Raw genomic sequence first — 16,033 nt, 5'->3', positions numbered from 1 at the left:
GTAGTCCAGGCTGAGGCATGGATTGGGCCCAGGACCTAGGAGGGAGGGGGGAGAGGCAAGTGAAACTTGGGGTATATTATGGTCAGTCTGTATCTTCATGGGACTGGGTGGGGGGCTCATGTGTGCACATTGTATGAGATGTGCAGGGGAGTTCTACAGTCTGGGTCTGTGACTGGGCATATGTATTAGGAGCTGCATGAGACTGTGTATGACCGGTTATGTGTCTGTGTGGCTTTCTAGGACCTGTGGTCCTGAGGGTACTGATGCTGCTTCTGTGTGATGCCATACCTGTGGGTGCAGAGCTTGGGTGGGTGGGTGCTTTGGGTCTGTGAGTTGGACCAGTCTATCTGTGTCTATGTAGCTTTGGGGGTATTTGAGGGTACCCAAGATGGCTCTTTATTGAGGGCTTGGTGGGAGGATCCTGTGTCTGTCACTTTTCCCACCCTGAGGCCATCTGTGAGTATCTGAGGCAGGCTGTGTGTATGGCTGGGTTCAAGGTCTCTGTTTGGCTGGAGGGTCCACGTCTGGATGCTGGGGTGGGGTTTGGGGGCTAGACTTGGACTGGCGCTCCTCTGAGCAGTGTTGGGGTAGAAGATAAGATCCAGGATGGCAGCCAGCTTGGGGAGCCGACACTCTGGAAGGCAAGGTTGTGGATACATCCCTTCCTGGTTTCTATAGGTATGTCCAAGGTCTGCCCCTCCCTGCCCCCATCATTTCCCCCCCTTTGAGCCCCTCTTTTGTCTTTCTTCCTTTCCATGTTTGTGAGATCAGGGGCCAGGAGTAGAATTGGAGCGCCTGCTGGGCCTCTGGCTTCTTTTCTTGCGGAATTCAAACTCATCCACGGTCCACACAGCTCCCTTCTCACTCTCCACCCGCACGAAACACTTGTGCAAGCTCAGGTTGTGGCGGATGGCATTCTGTGGAAGGAGGACCAGCCAGCCAGGGCCAGAGCCAGGGCAGGCAATCAGTGATCCACTGATGGTAACAGATCCAGTCATTCCCAACTTCCTGCTTCTTTCCCATATGCCTGAGAGCCCAGCCCCATGTCTGCCTGCTGCTGTGCTGGGGTGGTACTTGAGACCACCCCAGCCCACCAGCACCTCCAGAGGCACTCACCTTCCAGGTGGCAGGGTGGTTTCGGAAGAAAGCGAACATGCGTGTGAACCAGCGGTAGATTTCATTGAGTGTCCGCTGCTTCTCAGGAGCTTCCAGGATGGCCTGGATGTTGGAGTGGGATGGGGTGAAGAGAGTGTCCCCCAAAGTCAGGACTGAGAGGGATAAGTCTATCCTGGGCCCTTTGAACTGGTGGTGGAATTATGGAGATAGGGGAGGGGTGGGAAAGATGATGTATGGTGGGATATGGGGTGGACAACTGAGCCATTTAGGCTCAGAATTGGACTTGCAGCGGCCTGGCTGGTGCTTTTGGAAAGGTCTGATGTGAAGCCAGCAAGAGGGATCATATTTGAGAAATGGCTTGGGACTCCACAGAGGGAGGTGGCAGTTTAGGAGGCAGACCCCCTCCAAACTGGAGCTTGAACTCAGGGCTCAAGGCTGGTGCTCTACCACTTGAGCTACAGATTCACTTCTGGCTTTTTGTGGCTAAATGGAGATAAAAGTGTCATGGACTTTCCTCCCTGGGTGACTTTAAGCCACGATCCTCAGATCTCAGTCTCCTGCGTAGCTAGGATTACAGGTGTGAGCTACCACTGCCTGGCTCCCCTCCCTACTTTCTTTTCCTCCATTGTAGACCTGGACTGTCCTGGCTTACCCAGCGGATGAGGGTGGCATAGGTGAAAGGCGGCCGCATATTGTGGAACTTGAAGTAGTCCATGTTGTGGAAGAACTCTGGGAGAGAGCAGGGAGGAGTCAGGCCCCATCTAGAACCCCCTCACTCCCCATTCCACTCCCTACCACTGGTTGCAGAGTATCTGATGTGTGTCTCCTCTCTGTCCCACTCTTGCCCACCTCAGTCTCCCTGAAATTGAAAGGAATTATCTTGCCCATGTGAGCAGTCAAGTGGCACAGCCAGGATGATACTCAGGGTTCTGATCCTTGTTAAACCCACAGCCCAGTTCTGGAGTATGGGAGACAGATTGATGACCTTGGGCAAATCCATCCAAGAGAGGGTCCCTGGGAATTACTTAGCTAGATCCTTCCCTTCTGTTTTCTTTTTCTCTTTTTGGTGCCAGTGCTGGGGCTTGAACTCAGGGCCTGGTTGCTGTCCCTGAGCTTTTCTGCTCAAGGCTAGCACTCTACCACTGAGCCACAGCTCCACTTCTGGCTTTTTTTGGTAGTTAATTGAATCTAACAGTCTCATGGACTTTCTGAGACTGGCTTTGAACCATGATCCTCAGGTCTCATCCTCTTGAATAGCTAGGATTATAGGCATGAGCGTAGTTCCTTTCTGATAAGACTGGAGTAGCTCAGTCCCAGAATGGTTGAGGCATGGCCCCAGTTCTCACAGGACACAAGGTTGGAGCTAGATATTTGGGACCATAATAAGGAGTGTCCAAGCCGCAGAAATCTTGAGAAGCATTGGCAAGCAGTTAACATTGTCCCTAAGGGCTGAGTGATGGTAGCGGCAGTAACAAGAGGCAATATGGAGCTTCTCTGTACCTCCCCCCAGCACTAATTGGGATTTGGGGAGTAGAGTAATTGGGTAGTGCATGGATCACTCTTACCTGGGAAGGTGCTGTTTCCATGGCTACCCCAGAGGTGTCTCCGCACAGCAAACAGGCTATCTGAAGCTTCTTGGGGTCCTGACCAGGCTGGGACGGTGCTGCCCTGGGTGCCAGAGGCTACAATGCAGCAGGAGCCCTTGTCTGATGGTTCCTAGGGAAAGCAGAGTTGGGGGCTGGTGACCCAGAAACTTAAACTTATTCATCTTATTGTATGTTTTACTTTTGGCAGTACTCCAGTTTTCTGATAGGGCTTCCCTTTTCCTTGTTGTTTAATTTTTTGCAGGCACTGGGCTTGAACTCAGAACCCTGTGCTCTCGTTGTACCACTTGAACCACACCTTCACTTCCAGCTTTTTCTGTGTGCCAGAAATGGGGCATGAACTCAGGGCCTGGGTGCTATCCCTGATCTCTTTTGCGCAAAGCTAGTGCTGTATTACTTGAGCCACAGTTCCATTTCCAGGATTTTGTGGTTAATTGGGAGAGTCTCATGGACTTTTCCTGCCAGAGCTGGCTTCAAACCATGATCCTCAGCTCTCATCCTCATGATTTGCTAGGAAGGAGTACAGGAGCAAGCCACCAGTGCCCAGCTACTTCTACTTTTTTGCTGATTAAATGGAGATGAGAATCTCTTGGATTTGTCTGCCAAGATTGGCTTGGAACTTTAATTCAGAGCTCAGTTTCCTGAGTAGTTAGGAAATAAGTAGGCATTAGCCACTGGTATCTGGCTTGGCTTTTATTTGCTTACTTTAAACAGGGTCTTTTTTTTTTTTTTTGGCCAGTCCTGGGCCTTGGACTCAGGGCCTGAGCACTGTCCCTGGCTTCTTCCTGCTCAAGGCTAGCACTCTGCCACTTGAGCCACAGCGCCGCTTCTGGCCGTTTTCTGTATATGTGGTGCTGGGGAATCGAACCTAGGGCCTCGTGTATCCGAGGCAGGCATTCTTGCCACTAGGCTATATCCCCAGCCCTAAACAGGGTCTTAATACGTTGCCCAGGTTGGTCTTAAACTCCAGGGCTCAAGTAATCCTACTTAAGCCTCCTGAGTAGTGAGATAATGGGTGAGTGAGACTGTGCCTGGCTTAAAACTGGTTTTATTTTTCCCCCATTTGTTTTTTGAGGTGCTGGGAGGCCCTTATGCACACTAGGCCAGCAGTCTACTTGCAAGGTACAACCTCAGCTCTTCCCTCACCCTTTTTTTTGCCAGTCCTAGGGCTTGAACTCAGGGCCTGGGCACTGTCCCTGAGCTTCTTTTGCTCAAGACTAGCGCTCTACCACTTGAGCCACAGCACCACTTCCTGCTTTTTCTGTCTATGTGGTGCTAAGGAATTGAACCCAGGGCTTCATGCATGCTAGGCAAGCACTCAACCACTAGGCCACATTCCTAGCCCCTGAGTATTTGTGCTCAAGTGCTAGCTCTGCCTCATAGTGGTGTCAGGAGGGTTGAACAAGCTAAAACGAGCGTAATATTTAGAAATGGTTCTGGTTTCATGGGCATGTGGCCAGTGGGGTTATATGGGAACTCACATTTTAGTAGTCTAGGGTTCCTAGCTTGAAATTTGAACACATCCCTGCCTTGTCCTTTTGTACCAGGCCTGATGAGTTATGTAGCTACTGCTGTGGGGACAACAGTCTGTCTTCCATAAATGATTGGCTGCTTTTCCTTTGAAAATACAGAATCACAGTGATTGGGGATTGGAGGGTCAGAGTAGGTATACGATGGGAAAGATCTCCAGCTCAAGCATGTAAAGAGCTAGGCATGACTCATACACCTCACGGTCTATGTGAAGAGACATCTTCTTTCATGCCCACCAGCAGTCCAAGTCCACTGCCTAAGGGGTCTGAGGTGGCTCACCACAGCTGACTTGGTCAGTGCCATTTTCCCAGCCAGGTGAGCCTGCATAGCACCCAGTTTCTTCTTCTCCAGCTCCAGCTGTGGGGACAGCACAAAAGCAAATCTTTGTCTAGGCTTCGGCTTTCCTTGGGAGCATCCCCCTCTCCCTCCCTGCTTAGGAAGCTTCTGTCCTAGGTGAGTCTGGTTCTTGGCACAGGGGGGCCTGCTGCTCACCCATTACCCTCCATCTCCCCTGTCACCTGTGGTCCTTACCTGTTGCTCCAGAGACTGCACTACCTCTTTCTGGAGGAGACACTGCGCTCTGCCCTTCTCATCCAGGAGGTGGTCTGCCTGGCAGTGCCTGAGTAGGGGGAAGATGCTATGCAGCTGATCATTGCAGGCCTGGCCTTTTGATTTGGTGGGGGATAGCCCAGACCCTCTGGGAGGCCTGTCCTCAGTGCCTTAGCTCCCCTCCACTGTCTTCCTCAGGCTGTTTCTCATTTGACCTTCCTTCACCATCTGCTCTTGCTACCTAATGCCTGCCAGGCCTGAGCTCACTCCTTGAGTGTGGCCAGGGTGTGGAAGATGATGTTTGAAGGGTGGTAAGAGTGGAAGTGGTATTCCATGTTGGGACAGCCTGTGCAAAGGCCCAGCTGTGAAGAATTGCTGCTGATAGGGATTATAGAGAAGTGGAGGTGTGTGTGGGGAGAGAAAAAGAGGGAGGGGGAGGGGGAGAGAGGGAGGGAGAGAGGGAGGGGGGAGGGAGAGAGAGAACGAGAACACAACAAGGAAGCGGAGGCAGCGTCACCACCTAGGGAAGCTGGAGTTTTAGGATTCAGTTATGTGCTCTGTTGGCGTGAGGGATTGCAGGGCAAAGCAGGAATGTAGATTTTGAATTCTGACTCATTGGGTTAAAATCCCACCTCTGCCACTTAGGAACAGAGTGATCTTGATCAAGACACTTACCCTGTTTGGTCTCAGTTCCTTTGTCTAGGAAATGGAGTAAATAGCAACACATAACTTTAGTATTATGTCCTGTTACACAAATGAGGAACGAGGCCCAGAGAAGTTATATTACTTGTCCAAATTCACCCAGCCAGGAGTGATGAAGATAGGATTTGAGTCTAAGTCTAGCTTTTCCCTTTTTCATCTTACTACCTATCTGGAGGCAGCTTGAGTTGCAGTCTGCACTCCAGACCTCTGTCTGCCCACCAGAAGCCCCTGGACTAGGGTGGGCCTGGGCCACTCACTTGAGAAAGTCATTTGGTTCCTCGAAGACCTTCTCACATCCAGGCCACTTGCAAACACCATTTGCCAGCAGTGGGTAGAGCCCTGAGGGTGTGCCTGAAAGAATGCTGATGGAGGGGATTGGACAACTGAGGGTATTAGGGAAGGAGGCATAAGATGAAAAGGTTATTTCCGGCCCTGCCTACTCACCTGTCCTTCCTGGGTGCACCTGGGCTTGGGAAAGTGCAAAGCAGGGCTGGTTCCCTGGATACCCACTCCAGACTGGCCACATTGATCCCTGGGGATTAGTGACAGGACACTTTTGTTGTGGGCTGGACTGCAGCCTCTCCCCATCCCAAGTCTAAAAGACAGACCCTGGCAGGAGATCCTACAGTTCCAACAGTCCAGGGCTTCTGGCAGAGCAGTTCTTAAGATGGCCATTGGCAAATGCTGGCATTTTGACTTAACTGTAAAGATCTGTGGTTCTCTGATATTTGACATTCAGTGTCTTCAAGAAACCTGACATTTTTTGGAGGTTAGAGTTTCCGTGACTCTTTTAAGATTTGAGCCCCCCCCCCCAGACCTCCAGAGGGCTGAAATTCAGAACTGTTAAGATTGTACATGTTCAAGGATCTGGGGACTTTGGGGGTTCTTTGAATCTATGGGGTATGGGTTTAGGGATTACCAGGTGGCAGGCCAGGCCGAGCCTTGAGAGAAAAGACCCCAGTGGTGGCAGTGGGTGGTGGGAGGCTGATCATGGCTGGGCTGTCCAGTGGGCGCACCTGTAGCACAGGAGTCCGGGTGTGGGTATCCACTGTGGAGAGCTGGGAGACACATAGGGGCCATAGCTCAGCCTGGCTCAGGGCCATTTCCCATAGCTCTCCCCTCTGCTCCCCCCTCCTGGTCAGTGCAGGATCCCCACCTGGTGCATGAAGTGTGGTCTCTCCTGGAGAAGTGCTTGCAGGTGAGGTGAGGGGCCCAGTTGGGCCCCAGAAGGTGCCACCATGACTAGAGGTACTGTGGGCAGCTGGAAGGAGAAAGAAGGTGCCATGAGTTGCCAACCTCTTCCTCACTATTCTGGGGTCTACTTCATTTGTACTTCATCACAGCCATACATGAGAGGTACTGTGATCATACCCATCTAACGCATGTGCCAACTGAGGCTCACAGAGGTGGAGTGACATTTTAAGTTCATAGTGAGGAGTGGCAGAGTTGATCTCAACCCTGTCACCTCACCTTTTTGGGCCCCATTATCTCTTCTTGTCCCACTGAGATGAGGACATATGCCCGTGCCCATGGGACTACAACAGGGTCTCCTCCTTTTCTGAGACAGGGATTGGGTGGTCGCAGAGAGCCTCAAATTGTTTGAGGCCTAGCAAATGGGGACTTTCTTGGCCTTGAAACATCTGCATAAGTCAGAGACTTGCTGCCTGGGACTCAAAACCACTTCCTGTGCCCCAGCCAGCCCCCCTCCCACCCTGAGCCATGGTAAAGGTCGGCACCTGTAGACCCAGGTACCCCACCCTGTCTGCCCCATTCCAGGCCCTGGGCCTCACCTGCAGCTGTGATGGTGGCAGGGGGTTCGAGGAGGAGGCATAGGCCCCATCTCGCAGGTCCCAACCCTGGAAGATTCCTCCAGGGCCTCTGGCCCCCAGGTGATCAGAGGTCCTGGGTGCAGCCTTCCAGCTGGAAGAGGTTACTAGGGATGGGTCGAGGGCCAAGGAAGGGGCCGTGGGTTTGACTGGCCTAGGGTTGGGCATTGGGTCCTTGTTTGAGGACAGGCTGCAGGGATGATAAGAAGGAGTCACATGTATTAGGGGTAGTGTGAGATACTCAAGTACCTGGACCACATGGACATTTCTCTGGTCAGTGCAGGTGTTGGCTTGGGTGACCCAAAGGTCCCTGTAACCACATTCCATCCAGCTCTGGCTCCTACGACTGCTTTTTATGTGCACGCATGTACACACACACACACACACACACACACAATATCAAGAACACAGGAATGCATGTAAAGCCCCTCTCCCTATGCATGGAGTCCAGTACTCTGCTCACTGGCACACGCCGATACAGGATGGTGGTAGGGCTACTGACTTCAAGTTGGAGTCAGAAGTTGCTAGCAGCTTGGATGTAGGGGATGAGAAAGGGAGAGTCAAGGAGACATCTGGGTTTTAGCTTGAGCAACTAGAAGGACACAGCTGATGCTAGAAGAGATGAGCGGGTAGGGTGGTAATCAGGTGTGGATGAATTCAAAGAGTCTGGCATTAGTGGCATTAGGTATGTGGGTAACCTAAAAGTGGATAGCTAAATACAGAGTATGTAGCTCAGGGCTAAGCAAGGACATCATCTCTGGATATTCTGCACATCGCTGGCATGGCTGGTTGTCAGAGAGAAAGTGATGTCAGGCTTTCTTAAGCCAAGGCCTCACAGCCCTCTAAAGAAACTGAGCCTGTTGATACATTGACTTTGTAGCTTGCTGAACTATAAGCTGATACATTTGTGTGGTTTAAGTACTTGGATTATGATACTTTGTTACCAGCCTGAGCAAACAGCCACTTAGCCACCAGCCCCACTCACTCCATTGCTCCCTAGCTTTGGCTCATGCTATTGACTCTGCCTGGAATGCCCATAGGTCTTCCCCTTCCCCTGTCTATGCCATTCAAGGATTGCTATTCTGTTTTCCTGAAAAGCCTCCACAGTGGCTACAAACCCCTCTGCTGGACTCCACTGCCTTTTAATCTTTTTTTTTTGGTTGGTCCTAGGGGTTAAACTCTGGGCTTGGGCAATGTCCCTCAGCTTTTTGGCTCAAGGCTAGGACTCCATCACTTTGAGCCACAGCGCCACTTCCAGTTTTCTGGTGATTAACTGGAGATAAGAGTCTCATGGACTTCCTCACTCTGGGTGGCTCTGAACTGTGATCCTCAGATCTCAGCCTCCTGCATAGTTAGGATTACAGGTATGAGTCACCAGCACTGCCTGCCCCCACTGCCTTATGCTCCCTGAAGTGTATGGCCTCAGTTTCTCAGCATCCTGTAGTCTCAGTCAACAAGGAAGTCAAAGCTGGAAGGAACTGCCCAGTCCAATTCTCATTTTGCTGAAGAGGACACCCAGGTGCAGTGTTCCACAGTCCCATAGTAACTTGCAACCATTAGTTCTTTCTCCAGAAGTATACTATGCCCATTTCATAAGGTTCCTGCTCCATGTGCATGTGTGCATGCATGTGCATGTGATTTCCTGTCCTACAGCACAGCACTGGGATGAACACACAGCTGCTGACAGGGGAATACAGGTGGGTCCTGGGGAGGGGGAAGTCACTCCATCCTTTCTTTGCCATCACTTCATGAGCGTTGTCAGAGCTGTGGTGCTCATAGAGATAATGTGCAATAATCGAGAGTAGATCCTTAGTTTCTCTGGGGTTAAAACATTAGTGTGAGGATCATAAGTCCATCTACAAAGGGTGAGAACACAGCCTGGGAAGGGGGGTGCTGAGATGAGGAGGCGAGTGGATAAATGAAGGCAAGTGTGACATGGTGTTTTGCTAACCAAAAGAACAGCAACGATTACCAGCAAATCACTAGAAACCAGGAGAGAGGCCTGGAACAGACTCTCCCTTGCAGGCCTCAGAAGGAACCCTTTTTTTTAACCACATATTTTTTTTGGCCAATCCTGGGGCTTGAACTCAGGCCCTGGGCATTATCCCTGAGCTTCTTTTGTTCAAGGCTAGCCCTCTACCAATTGAGCCACAGTGCCCACTTGGGGCTTTTTCTGTGTATGTGGTACTGAGGAATTGAACCCAGGGCTTCATGCATGCTAGACAAGCACTCTACCACTAAGTTACATTTCCAGCTTTCCTACCCACATCTTGATCCTGGAATTGTTGCTTTCAGAACTATGAGATGATACATTTATATTGTTGAAGCTACTTGGTTTGTGATACTTCGTTACAGCAGCCTGCACAAACACATACCAAATATGATGAGTATGAGGACTGTCTTCCACCATGCTGGCCTAGCCTACGTGACTGGCTTGTGGTCACTTCTTAATGTACCTGGACACTTTGTTAGAGCTTATAAGATATATCCTCCCTAAACACGGCTGGAAACTGCTTGACTCTGGGAAATACAATTAATTTCTCAGAAGACCTGGATATAGTCTGTCTGGCGGGGGGGGGGGGGGGGTTACCAGGAGGGCCAGGCTGGCCAGTTGGCTTCCTGTACTGTCTGTTGGGGCGGCCCTTTCTGACTGGGTTTCTCAGAAGCTGCGTAGAGAAGATGTTTCTAGGACATAGATTATATTTTCCTATTGGAGGGTCTACATCTAGGCCCTGTTATCACAGCCTCCAACTTGCCTGGGTTTTTCTGCCATTGACGTCATGGCAGCCGGATGCACTGGGCTTCATCTGTACTGAGGAGGAAGAGAAGGGGGTAGACATTCCACCCCACGGGTTTTGTTCCGAGAAGTGGCTAGCCCATCCTGTAGCCGCCTTGGCCCAGGTAGGATGACGTGGGTGCTAGCGGATGTGGTGGGTGACATCCATCTGGCCATGGTGCAAACTGGATCTGTCCCAGGCCTTTCTTGGGTTACAAAAGGGCCCTTAATTGGGAGTTTAGCGAGCGCCAACCATGCCCTACAGATATTGAGACCCCTGGGGTCGTCTTCAAATAGCCCAACACCAGAACCTCAGAATTGTAGGACATCGTTTATTAGATTCAAAGGACCCCAGAATCTCAAAACATATTCAGCAGAGTTTACTGATCCAAGTTCTCAACACACATAGATCAATGTCCCTAGTTCACAACAAATGGACTACCAGAATGACAGGGAAGCTCACAACTTCAGAGGGCCTCCTGCCTAGTAGGCCTGGAATGGCAACAAGTTTCTTCCTCTAGCCTCCCTCCTGAATGCTATGAAAGCAGAGAATCAGAAAAGCTCTTTTCCAGCCCTGAGCCTGGGATCAGGCAGTGTCATCATCCAGCTCTAACACTCTTCAAGTTTATTTCTATATTGGGACAGTGATAGGCACCATCTTCCAAATGAGTACACATGAACTGCTGAGCAAAATGGCGGTGGTTCATAAATGGACATGTACAAGGCCTCAGACTGTCTGCCTCAGATGATATTTCTGAGCTTGTAGCACTCTGCCAGAAATGGGCACAGTAGGTGGAAGAGGTTGAAGCTGACTGGCCATGTGGCCTGGGTCTCACAGAGGGAGCCCACCACTGGGCTCTCTAGAAGAAGTCTAGGATAGAAGCCCCTAGGGACTTGCACCAGTTCTGAGGAGACAGACAGACTGCCTGCCTGATATCCTTCTTTCATTACCGTCCTTTCACCAACTGCTCAACCTATGGGGCCCAAGACTTCTAGATTTTGTGAGTCTGGGCCCCATACCATGACTGGTTCACCCTGCTCAAGTCAGGGTATAACCTGTGAGAAGGCAGAAAGTAGGAATGGCAGCCAAGGTTTCACTTTGCTCACTTTAGGGGTTCACAGGGGGTAAATTGAGGCCCACAGTAAGGAAGAGACATCCAAGCAAGATCCCAGTGAGCATTCTGAGATTTGGTCTCAACTATGCCAGTGCATGTCTGTGAGGCCTGGATCAGGGCCCTCCTACCCATGTCTGGGCCTTAGTTTGCCCCTTCCATACAAGGAAAGAGAGAAGATATGAGACAGACAGGACAAGGACCTTTTATTTGGGGTTTGTGTGAGTTATGTAGAGGGCTTTGAATTCAGAGATGCCTCTCTATTCAGGGGTACAGAGAGACAAAGACAAAATGCATACACACATGGAGAAATGGAGGGTCAGAGACAAAGAATAAGAGACACCGATGGGGCTGGGGATATAGCCTAGCGGCAAGAGTGCCTGCCTCGGATACACGAGGCCCTAGGTTCGATTCCCCAGCGCCACATATACAGAAAACGGCCAGAAGCGGCGCTGTGGCTCAAGTGGCAGAGTGCTAGCCTTGAGCGGGAAGAAGCCAGGGACAGTGCTCAGGCCCTGAGTCCAAGGCCCACGACTGGCAAAAAAAAAAAAAAAAAAAAAAAGAGACACCGAGATGGAGAGAGACCTGAGGTCGGACAGAAATTGATACACAGTGAGAGACATAGAGAATGAGAGATATGGAGGGTTGTTGAGAGAAACAGTGACACAGAGAGACAGAATTGCCTCAAATAGGAACAGTCACTGGCCTCTAGTTGGAGGACAGATGTCAACTGCAAATAACAAAGACCAAGGAAGAGCAAGGTGTTGGGGACACCCATGGCTGGATATTGGATTGTACTGCAAAGCAGTAATCAGCAAAGTAATGTTGTCCTGGTACAAAGAACACACTGGGGAATAGAACAGAGTAGAAAGCTTGGACACAAACTTGTGTAAGCTTGGTATGGAGTTTGTGATGAATACATTATCTTAACATGGAGAACAGGGTAGGCTGGATTAACAAATGATTATGAGATAATTAGGGGGAACATAAGGTATTGGATGGATAATCAATCCATTTTCCCACCAGCCCCTCTCTGCCCAATGTGAAATGTCACCATCATCATATGCTCTAGAATAATTCCCAATCAACTACAGAGATACATCTTAATGTCTAACATTGAGTGTGTGTTTATCATGTATCTAGCCCTGTGCTAAGTACTTATTATGACTAATACATTTAATCCTTTACAAAAAACCCTTTGAAAAAGATACTATTTCAATAATCACCATACGTATGAGGAAATGGAAGTACACACAGATGGCTTGGGGTGAGTCTGGATTTGTTCCAGACAGTCTGGCTCCAGTACCCACACTTTTAACCTCTACAGTAAGTGGAAAAAATGAAGCCATAAAGAAGACTAGAAGCCAAGGCAAGGTGAACATTTATCTCATTATCAAGTGGGAAAGGACTTTCTAAGCACAAAACCAGAGACAGAAACCACACTAGAAAAAAAGCTAACCTATTTGAATATAAAAAAAATCCTAAGTATCACAAAACACCATAAACAAATAGGAAAGGCACATGATAAAATGGGAGAAATATTTTCTAAATTCCCATGGCCAAAAGAAGGTTAATATCCTTTTCAAATAAAGAGCCGTGACACTTCTTTGTACAAGTACTTCAAGGTAATAAAAATATTTTTTAAAGAGCCATGGCAAACCAGTGAAAGAAAAAAGATGAACACTCTATTAGTACTAAGGATGTAACAAGAAAACCCTCCAAAGGGCAAGTGGCTAATAAGCAGTAAAAACAATCAAGGAATACAAATTTCAATAGCTCAGTACATTTTCTTGTTATATTCTGAAAGGATTGAAAAAAGGGGTAATATCCACCCAGGATTAGATTGAGTACAAGGCATATAAAACAACATCTTTTGGAAGAACAGTTTACGAAGAGGGTCAGAAACCTTAAAAAATGTGCATCCTTTCTTCCCCAGCAATTCCATTTTCAAAGATCTAAGGAGCCATGCTGGGATGTTTATGGGGAAAAATGAGAGACAACCCAAATGTCCAATGATCAGCACTTGATCCATTCAGTCACAATGCAGGCCAATGTGAAGACAGTCATAACAGACATGAAAGATCCTGTGTTCAAATTTTAGTGGGCTATAAAACTTATTAGTTGAATAAATTACATGCAAAACCACTAGAGTGATTCCAATTTGGTTATAAATACTAATAATTAACACTTAATGAGCATTATCATGTACCAAAGTGGTAAGCCAGAAGAAATGAGCTCATCCTAGACCTGAGGGGCCTCAACTCCTGGATATGGACTCTGGTCACAAGCATACAATTCTGTGCTAAACCATGGTTGCCCATAGCGTGAAGTGGCCCCAGGAAAGTCTCCTCTCATGCGATGCAGACCCAAGGTCAGTTAAATAAATGCTCAGCCTAACCTGATTATCTTACAATCCTCCCGCTACTGGGGCAAACAGAACTGATGCCCATTCTTGGAAAATATAAAGCTCAACTCACTATAATTAAGCCCTATCTGTGTCCAAATCTCTGTGCTGGATTCTGGGTGGGAAAACAAATGAAGGAGGGTGAGCCAAATGGAGGAAAGGTGATGAATGGAATGTAGCCAAGATGGAGGAGTTAGGCAGGGGAGATGATCAGAGCCTGGAAGATAGAGGGACAGAGAGTATGAGTTCCAGGGAAACAGACAGATAAATATCAAGAGAAAGAAGGGGACAGAGAAACAGAAAGGACGAGTGAGCAGTGAGAGAGGGAATAGGGAGGCATTGAGAGAGAAGAGACACATGATAGATACAACTGAAACTTCAAGTTACATCTGGACGGCATTTCAAATTGTTCAAAGTTCTGACATCCATAAAGACTGGCAGTTGACATATTTAAAAAATTCACGCTCATCTACACACCTATCAGTTAATTGATTGATCTTTGCACCTGACCAAGCATTGATGGAGTACACTGTATCTATCTAGCAATTTATTGACTTCAAAAATTAAAAAACATCTTACCTGGTTGGTTTACAAGTGGCGTGTCTAGCTGTAGAGAGGGCTCCTGGCCCCTCAGAGCTTACCTCTCTGCCATCTCCTCCACTGGGACCCGCATCTGATAGGAAAGAGTAGGATAGGGACACTCACCTTGATGAAGCGGACTGACAGAGAAGGATGAGCCTGGCTTGTGGGAAACTGTCACATATCAAAAACAACTTTGCTTTTATACCGAGAAGAAAAACCACTGCGTGGAAGCCACAGACCTCTCTCTTCTAATAATCCAATTTTTCTGATGAGTATGTATGCTGATAATCACAGGGTGTGGGGGGGTTCTCATAGGTTTTTTTTCTCTCTCTCTTTTGCTTGCTCTGTTTCTTTGCTTCTTGATTATGAGACTTAAACGGAAATTTTGAAATTTTGGGTTTTTTCTTTGCCCTTTACAAGTCATCTGAAAATATGATTTCTTCCCCTTACCACAGAGGTGAGAGGTATCAATGAGATAACAGGGCCCATGAGAAACCACAGTTTTTTTTTTTTTAAACAAAAGCATGTAGAGTCAGAAAAAAAAGAAGGGAAAAGAACTCAAATCACAGGGGTATCCTGAGGCAGGCAGAGACACTATTCTGTGTGTAGAAGATATTTGAGGGTCTCTAGCTTAAGAATAAATCCAAAGCAAAGCTTTGTCCTTCCAGCCTCAGTGTCCCTAGGTGGAATCAAGATGGGCACCACCATTTGTGGTGTGTTGTCCAGGGTGAGGGATCTCTGGACACCCCTGCAATAACCTTTCCTACAGATGGTGAAGAACGTGGAAGGTACATTCATAGGAAAAATGTGGGGCATCCACCCCTGTCCCCCACAATTCATGGAACTGAAGATCTAAGAGTCTTTGGTTCCCAGAATCCACCGAGAATCACTGAGCGAAGGAAAGGAGGAAAATCTCGCTTTACATATCTTAGGGTTTAAGTGCTCTGGTGCAGTTGCCATGCTACCTAGAAAGTCCTGAGTGGCCCCCAGTATTAAAGCATCCAATTTCACAAACAAAGGCTGGAGTGTAGTTTAGGGGGTAGGGTGCTTGCAAGGCCCTAGGTTCAATGTCAAGCACTACAAAAGCAAATCAAAAAAGAAAACCACACACACACACACACACACACACACACACACACACACACACATTTCTTTTGAGTGTGGTGATACATGCCTGTAATTCCAGCACTTAGGAGGTTAAGGCAGGAGGATCACATCTTCATTAGCATCTTGGACTACATAGTATGACTCTGTCTCAAAAAACAACCACCACCATTAGGACAAAAGAGAATGTTACAAAGAAGCGAATTCCTCTAACCCTTTGTCCTGTCAGGAACAGCATAACTTGATGTTTCTGATACCCTTTGCCTCCACAATATTATACCCCCTGAAAAGCTTCAGTTTGTAAGGATGTAGGATTCCAAACATGTACCATCATCTCAGTAGCTCACATTTATCTCAAATTTTCCACATGCCAGACATGCTTCTTACAAACAACTATATTCAATTCTCACCAGTCTTTTGTGGTCCATCTTGTCACGACTGCATTGCTGTTACACAGATGGAGAAAATGGAGGCATGAAGCAGTTGAACAATTTTCCCAAGATAACAGAGCTGGCAGATCACAAAGGGTGTGTGTATTCTGTTTTCCTTAGTGGGTAACCTTTGGAGCCCCCAGTTTTCCTGAACCCCAAAGTCTCAGGTTTGAAGTTCTGTCTGTCATGATAGAGTGGCTGTGGGATTTGGAGATTCCTCTGGGGGCTTGAGATTTGTCAGGTTTTAAGGTGGTTCATTATTTGGCAGTTGCATGTCTTCACTTCAGCATGTACCCA

At 48.2% G+C, this 16,033-nt stretch overlaps 1 protein-coding gene across 2 annotated transcripts; it reads right to left on the bottom strand.

Moving 5' to 3' along the window:
* Nucleotides 1-97: 97 nt before the first annotated feature.
* Nucleotides 98-8,573, bottom strand: Foxp3 (forkhead box P3). Of its 2 annotated transcripts, XM_048335639.1 has the most exons (11): nt 7,292-8,573; nt 6,658-6,762; nt 6,421-6,559; nt 5,946-6,033; nt 5,759-5,863; nt 4,782-4,869; nt 4,530-4,607; nt 2,682-2,832; nt 1,769-1,845; nt 1,117-1,218; nt 98-917 (listed from the first exon to the last, which is right to left on the bottom strand). In XM_048335639.1, exons 1-11 carry the CDS (start codon nt 7,652-7,654, stop codon nt 768-770), a joined length of 1,446 nt encoding a protein of 481 aa, XP_048191596.1. In that variant the 5' UTR covers nt 7,655-8,573; the 3' UTR covers nt 98-767. The 2 variants fall into 2 exon arrangements, with proteins under 2 accessions (XP_048191596.1, XP_048191595.1); XM_048335638.1 differs by having other exon boundaries at nt 98-1,218.
* Nucleotides 8,574-16,033: the final 7,460 nt, after the last annotated feature.

This window comes from Perognathus longimembris, chromosome 28, assembly GCF_023159225.1.
Source record: "Perognathus longimembris pacificus isolate PPM17 chromosome 28, ASM2315922v1, whole genome shotgun sequence".
Lineage (NCBI taxonomy): Eukaryota > Metazoa > Chordata > Mammalia > Rodentia > Heteromyidae > Perognathus > Perognathus longimembris.
This window is presented reverse-complemented; position numbering and strand designations above follow the sequence as displayed.